General features: G+C 37.2%; 1 protein-coding gene across 2 annotated transcripts in view; it reads right to left on the bottom strand.

The window, feature by feature from the left end:
* KLHDC1 (kelch domain containing 1) overlaps positions 1–8,030 on the bottom strand; it is a 56,538-nt gene that overhangs the window by 41,153 nt on the left and 7,355 nt on the right. The window contains exons 2-4 of one of the 2 annotated variants that reach the window (XM_019662392.1): positions 2,486–2,556; positions 1,891–2,008; positions 1,348–1,466 (exon numbers count right to left, since the gene is read on the bottom strand). In XM_019662392.1, the coding sequence (XP_019517937.1) occupies positions 1,348–1,466; positions 1,891–2,008; positions 2,486–2,556 (308 nt within the window). The remainder of the gene's footprint in view (positions 1–1,347; positions 1,467–1,890; positions 2,009–2,485; positions 2,557–8,030) is intronic. The other variant, XM_019662393.1, reaches the window with a different exon arrangement.

The raw sequence follows: 8,030 nt of genomic DNA, 5'->3' as shown, positions 1-8,030 counted from the left end.
ATGAGTCACCTGCGACGGCGTAGGCTGCAGCCCCTGTGGCAGTGGGTTGCCATGGGCTACTGTGTGTAGCCAGCAGCCAGCGTGAGCGGCCAGTAGCCGCAGTGAGCGGCCATCCAGAAGCCGGCGACTGATCTGCCTCACCCGGGAAGAGCGCAATTATGGTGCCAACTTGGGCCAGTGAAGCAACGCCCTCGACAACTAGACTGAAGAACAAAACAACAGCAACTTGTCTGTTCCCCTTCCCCCAATTCCCCAATAAAAATCTTTAAAAAAAAATGATGAATATAAATCATGTTTGACTTCTGCAATTACAAGAGATGCTCAAAGTGGTTACCATCAGCGTCCAGACACTTCTGATAATGTTGAACTACTGCTTGAGCAACTCTGACCAAAGGGTCCAATTGTATACATTTTTTTGGCACCCCCGGTATATACAATATATGACCTACAATCATATATATACATACAGATACACACACACAAAGATAGTCATTAAAGCAGAGTTTGTGATAGCAAAGGAACTGAAACAATCTACAGGTTAGAGGTTAACAATGGTATATCCATAGAGGAGAATGCTATGCAGCTGTAAAAAAACAAAAAACAAAAAAACAAATCCAAGAACAAGCTTTGTAACTAGGAATACAGAAAGATGGAAGACATCCATGGTATACTGTCAACTAAGAGAAGCAGCAGGGTAGAGAAGCAGAACAGTGTAGCGTGCACTGATATTTGTGTAAGGAGGGGGAAAAGAGGAATACATACATACAGACATATGCATATGTACCTGCTTCTATTTCCATAATGCAACACTGATGGCAGTGGTTTCCAAACTTGTCTGCATCCTGGAGTCACCTGAGGAACCTCAAAAAATCATACCCCCAAAGGCTGTAATTTAATTAGTCTGGGGTATCGCCTGGGCTTTGGAATTGTTTAAAGATCCCCAGATGATCCCAAAGGCAGACAAGTTTGGGAACCACTGCTGTGAGAATACAAAGGTATTACTAAAAGAAGTAGCTTTTTGTGCATCAGGGAGCCTGGACAAGAATGAGAGCAAGCTTTCATTATAATATTTTCAGATTTGGTTTTGACTGTGAACCATGTGAATGTATTAATTATTCAGAAAATTTAGTTAAATAATAAATTAATTTTAAAAAAAAGAAATAGTTGCTTTCACATGTTGATTTTTACGACAGCTCTTATCCAGGGTTTAGAACTGCCATAACATCAGTGTCAAAACAAGTTTGTAATTATATCTTGAAAAAATTCAGACTCTCAAGTTTTCTCTATTTTGGCCACAGCTATAATCCTTACTTAAGTGTAATTGATGATATGGTTTTGCTGCATTACCTGTTTTTATATACCCAGCATGAAAGTTTATCACGTGGTGTGGGTGGTTTTCCTTCAAAGTTGGTAATTTTTTCCCAAATGTAGGTTCCATCTCTTGTTCTCAAATTAACAAAATAAAGCTTTTAAAAGAAGAGAACACCATTAACAGACAGGGCATTTGAAAATTAAATCTATATCTGAGAGATATGTGATCCAGAAATTAATACTATTACTTTTTCTTTTTAAAAGGTAAAAAATTTAATTGTAGAGTTAATGAAAATGAGACTGTTGTAGAAGCAAAAATGATATATAAAACATACTGAAATAGATCTTTTCCCATCATGCCTTTGTCTTATGTATATCAACTAAGTATGTAGTTAATTCTGTAGGAGAAAGACATGGGAGAAAAGCACAGCTACTCCATTTTTACTCTAAAACCTTATCATCATAAACACAAGATTTTCTACTTATATCTTCTTTTTTAAATATTTGTAAACTTGTGAGACGAAGTGACACATTAAATATTCCATTTTGCAGCACTCCTGAATTGAAAGGAAATATTACTCGATTGCTGTATCCTTTGTCATCATATCCTCCAAAAACGTACAGCTTTCCATTAAGGCAAGCGCCACAACTTCCCGACATGGAGGTAGGGAGTTCTCCTTCCATGAGGTGCATTGTCCTGCAGCAAGAATAACATGGAACTTTATAACTTTCCAGAAAGGCAAATTTAAATGCCCTTTGAACAACATGAGCCCTTTTTAAATGAAAATTGTCACTGACAATTACAATTAAAATGTAATGGTAGCCATTACATTTGGCTGCCATCTAAATGTAAAACTCTTAAGAGCATCCAAAGTAAAGATTTTTCAACCTACTGGAAAAAATTTACAAATACTTTGTGTGTCACCAAAATTGGGAATAATTAGTAGAACAAAGTCTTCACAACAGCCTCAGTCTTGAGAGGAATGATAAAGGACAGAGTGGAGAAAGGAAGGGAGCAGGGGAAAGAAAGAGCCAGAGAGAATAAATCATTGAAAGAAAAGGGAGACAATCAGTGTTGCAGAATGTTCTAAGCATGTCTTAAATTTCCAGTAGTCTATGAAAACATTTATAACACATATTCAGATTGGACATTCTGCAATTTAAAATTACTTACCACAACCCACTATCAATATCATAGGTCCAAATTTCATCATTAGGCAAATATACTTCATTGTCTTCAATAGACTAAAAACATAGAATAAAATTATGTTTATCAATTACATAGTAACAATTAAATAGTTCCTCAGAATGGGAGAACTGCAATTAAAACACTGCAAAACACAAAATCATAAACAGTTTCAAAGATTTGTTTTGAGTATTAATTAAGATAGATCAAAAGAGAAAAGGAAAAAGACATTTTCTAAGAGAAAGGGGGAAAACAATAAAGTTTAGAATACAAAATAGCAGGTACATGACTCTCAAGAAAAGACTCAAGAGAAATTAAACCTTTAAAAGGGACTTTCAGTAAGAGAAAATGGCAAAATAATAACATTCAGAGTAGAATATTGAAGACAATAAAGCCAGGAAGAAAATTAATATTAAAAAAATTAATATTTTGTGTGAAGGTTAGGATTTAAGGAAGGAAATTTTTATATGGTATAATTAAGAGCACTATATTAGATACCTTGATTCACTGAACATATTTTTGAGTGCCTACTATGTGCAAGGCATAGTTAGGTGTTAATTAACAACAGAATCTAAAGATCAAGATAAATTTAACAAGTCAAAATGATAACTCAGGGCTGGCCGAGTGGCTCAGTTAGTTAAGAGCTCGCTCAAGAGTTTGAGCTCTGAGCAACAGCGGTTCAAGTCCTGCCCGAGCTGAGCTGCCGCTGAGCTGCCAACAGGTGGCAGGATGGCTCAGCTAAAAAAAAAAAAAAAAAAAAGATAACTCAGAATCTGAATAATCTTAAAAAGCTGATGACATAAATAGAATAATATATTCTGACATGATGAAAAGAGAAATATGAATAGAATAACAATCTTATTTATATTAAGTTAAAAAACTTAGGCGTTAAAACAAATCCTTACATAAATCCATTAAAATTTCTTAGAATTCCAAAAGAGTCAATTTTTTTTTTTACCAGATGCCAAGTACAGAAAAATGAGACAGATGGCAAAACTCTGATCACAGTAGTTCACAGGATAGAAATGATCCAGAGTGTTTTCTTCGCAATGGAGGCCTTGAGATCTGACTGCCTTCCATTGTCCTGCCTTTCCCTTTTTGGGAAAATTCAGCCTCAACTTACATTTCATGGTTACAGTATTGCCCCATCCCCAATGGTCCTCCATTTCAATAAGATGACATCGACACTGCGACGTCCTAAAAATGAGCAGTCCTAGCACTGTGGAACCACACTATCCGACCAAAAGGTTGGTCATCAATGCATCCTTCAGATTGATTTATGATTAAAAGGGGGAACTGTGGATGACAAAAAGGTTCTACAGAAAGTAACCTCACAGGGTGATCTGATCATAAATTCCTAACTGGGCAGGTCATGGTGGGCAGTCATGCCCCAGGCCTATAACTTCTTTAAAGGCCTATCTTTGCCTTAAGCAGGCCTGTTAGTTGTTTCTGTGCATCTAAGTTAACACACTCCTTCTGAGCATGACCACCCTCAAGAGAGCACATAATCTTAAATAATCTGTAATCCAGTCCCCACCTTGCTTTCTCCCACCTTCATGTAATCTTCCTTACTTTTGCTCCTTAATTCCAAATGCATAAAAGAAACTGTGAACTGTTATTCTCCAGAGCATCTGAGATCTTGTTCCTAGGCATATGTCGTCAGTCTGGCTCAAATAAACTCTTATAAAAATCCAAAAAAGAAAATAGCCAATTTTAAAAGATAGCAGTTAAAGAATTTCTAAGACTGCACAATGCATAAATTGTTAATATGTTAAGTAGATTTGGCTTCTTTTCTTATTACTATGTTAAATTTTAAAAATAGTGTCTTGACTATTAGGTATATCCCCCCCCCACACACACACACACACACAGAAAACCACTCTATTAATTCCAAGGAAACTTCCACTCGTGTCTGACTGAGGACATATTTAATAGCTAAGTAAACAAATAATTAAAAGAAGGGGAGTTAATTGTATGATTCTAAAGTTTAATGGCATCAGGCTCCATCCAGTAGCCTGTGTGTACATCTTTATAACAGAAATATTATGAAAATGGATTCTGTCATTACTCTGCATAAATCCCTCCAATGCTTCCCTACTGCTTCTCTCAGAAGAGTCTAAAATTCTTATGACTATACTACTTGGCACTTGCTATCCATCCATCCAAAATTCACCTTGCATTTCACTCATTATGCTGCAGTCTTCTTCCAGTTCCTAAACCTCTACAAGTTCCTTGGTACAATAGGGCCTTCAGCTATGTTCTTCTCTCCTCTTGGAATGCTCTCCCAGACTTTGCCTGGCTAACTGATTCTTTGGGAATCAGTTTAAATGTCACTTCTCTAATATCCCAGAATAAGGTTAAGGGATTAAGTTCCCTATTAAATGCTCTCATACAGCCCTGTACTTCCTCTTCGAAGTCCTTTGTCTGTATCATGCCCACCCACCACCACCACTAACCCTTAAGATTCCTGAGTGCACAGATCATGTTTATCTTTTATAATTTCGTTCCCAGAGTCTAGCACAGTACCTGACACATAAAAGGCAAATGGGGGCCGGCCGAGTGGCGCGATGGTTAAGAACTGGCTTGGGATGCCAGAGGGCCCCGGTTCGGATCCCACATATGAGGGCCAGTGACACTGCCCTCCACAGCTAAGATGCTGAACAACAGCTCAACCTGGAGCTGGGCTGCCGTGAGTCGTCGGCGACGGCGTAGGCTGCAGCCCCTGTGGCAGTGGGTTGCCATGGGCTACCTATGTGGCCAGCAGCCAGCGTGAGCGGCCAGCAGCCGCAATGAGCGGCCGTCCAGAAGCCGGCGACTGATCTGCCTTGCCAGAGAAGAGCGCAGTGATGGTGCCAACTTGGGCCAGTGAAGCAACGTCCTCCACAACTAGACTGAAGAACAAGACGACAGCAACTTGTCTGTTCCTCTTCCCCCAATTCCCCCAATAAAAAAAAAAATCTTTAAAAAAAAAAAAAGGCAAATGGAACATTTGTTGATTGAGTGAGTGAATGGTTAAGTAATACCTGTTAAACTGACTGCATGGTCACATCAGCCTGATTAAAAAGAAGAGTTCTGGGCTGGCCGAGTGGCTCAGTTGGTTAAGAGCTCGCTCAAGAGTTTGAGCTCTGAGCAACAGTGGTTTGAGTCCTGGCCCAAGCTGAGCAGCTGCTGAGCTGCCAACAGGTGGCAGGATGGCTTAGCTAAAAAAAAAGAAGAGTCCCTTTCACTAATCTTTAAAATGAATAGTATAAAAACACAAATGAAGTACAGAACTGAAAATTTTAGACCTAACTCCTTCTCACTTTCTCAGCGATTGCACTCCAAAATTATCCCTTCTTTTCTAAATCATCACGTTTTCCTTCTCTACTGGATCACTCCTATGGATATCTAAACATGCCTTAATGTCACTAATCTTTAAAAAAAAAAATCTCTCCCCTAATTCCTATTTCTCTGCTCCTTTCCATTCTGAGTTAACAATAGTGGGTTACCTCTCATTCTCTCATCAATTCAGATTAACCTGGCTTCTGAGCCCATCATTCCATTAAAATTGCTCTTGTCAAGGTTTCCCTAGAGTATTAGTTAGCTGATTTATCCAGAAGTATAGCTCAAATAGATGGAATATATATATATATATATATATATATATATATATATTTTTTTTTTTTTTAAGTTAAGAGACATGGAGAAAGAGAAGAACTAAATCTAATCAGAATTACATTAGGATGTAATACAGAGAATTCAGAAGAGGCAATATTTGAAGAGACAAGGATGATAGTTTTGCAAAATTGTTGAAAGTCATCAATACTTGAATCTATGAAGTTCTAACAAGTTCCAAGCAGGATAAACAAATAGAAATCCATAACCAGACACATCATAGAACTACAAAACATCAAAGAAAAAAAATATTCTTTACAGCCAGAGAAAAGACAAATCACCTTCAAATGAATCGCAACTAATGACTGACCAAATTCTCATTAGCAATGTAATATTAGCAATTGTGTTTATCGAAAGTAACTGTCAACATAGAATTCTACTCCCAGTGAAAATATTTTTTTAAAAACCCAGGTGAAATAAAGAAATTTTCAGAAAACAAAAACTTGAGATAGATTCTTATTTAAAGAAAGTCTAATAGCTGTGCTACTTCAGGCAAAAGAAAAAATGATCCGAATTAAAAATCTGAAATGCAACAAGGAATAGTATGACAAGATATTGGTAAACGTGTGGGTAAATTTAAACATTAAAAAAAGGGCTAAACTGACATGTACGGATCTTGAGATTATTATGCTAAGCAAAACAAGTCAGACAGAAAAAGTTTAGAACCATATGACTTCACTCATATGTGGGATATAAACTGAAAGCAACAAAGGAACAAGACAAACAAAGAAACAAAAACTCATAGAAAACAGACAACAGTTTAGTGCAGCGGTTCTCAACCTGTGGGTCGCGACCCCTTTGGGGGTTGAATGACCCTTTCACAGGGGTCGCCTAAGACCATCAGAAAACAAAAAGATATTNGTGCCAACTTGGGCCAGTGAAGCAACGTCCTCCACAACTAGACTGAAGAGCAAAAGGACAGCAACTTGTCTGTTCCCCTTCCCCCGATTCCCCAGCGCTGTTCCCCTCCCCCAATTCCCCAATAAAATCTTTAAAAAAAAAAAAAAGAGGATATAGTAAGGGTGCTGAACATAAGGCCAATATATACAAAAATCTGTATATACACAAGCTGTTTCTATACACAAGCAACAAACAAAAGATGAACAATTTAAAAGATAGCATTTAAAACAGCATCAAGAAAAACCAAATATCTAGGAAAAAAAATCTAATGAAAAGTGTATATGACTTCTACATAGACACTGTAAAGCATTACTCAGAGAAGGGGTGAAGAGTCTAAATAAATAGAGGGATATAGTGGGTTACAGTCCCAATACTGTAAATATGTCAGTTCTCCTTACCTTGAACTCTAGATTCAATGGAATTTCAGTTGAAATTCCAGTAGGTTTTGTGGAAATTAACTAATTTGAAATTTATATGGAGATGCAAAGGGCCTAGAAGAGCCCAGACATATTTACAGTAGAATAATGGGATAGGTTTACTGATTCTCTAGGCTTATTATAAAAGCATAGAAATTAAGACAATGTAATACTGGTACAAAGGACAAATTGTTCAACAGAATAGAGAAGACACCCTTCCATATATGGACACTTAATATGTGGCAAAAGTAGCACCGCAAAGCAATGGAGAAAGTATGATCTTTGCAATCAATGCTGCTGGATCAACTGGTTATCCAGTTGGTAATCCAAATGGAAAAGTTAAATGTGACCCTTATATCACACACAAAAACAATTCCAGGTGGATTGTGGATCTGAATGTGAAAGATAAAATAATAAAGCTTCTAAAAGATAACTTAATATTACTCAGCTATAAAGAAGAAGGAAATCATACCATTTGCAACAATATGGATGGAACTAGAGAACATTATGCTAAGTGAAATAAGTCAGTCAGAGAAAGACAAATATCATATGATCTCACTTAT

Source organism: Hipposideros armiger, unplaced genomic scaffold (genome assembly GCF_001890085.2).
Source record: "Hipposideros armiger isolate ML-2016 unplaced genomic scaffold, ASM189008v1 scaffold_373, whole genome shotgun sequence".
Classification (NCBI taxonomy): Eukaryota; Metazoa; Chordata; class Mammalia; order Chiroptera; family Hipposideridae; genus Hipposideros; species Hipposideros armiger.
This window is presented reverse-complemented; position numbering and strand designations above follow the sequence as displayed.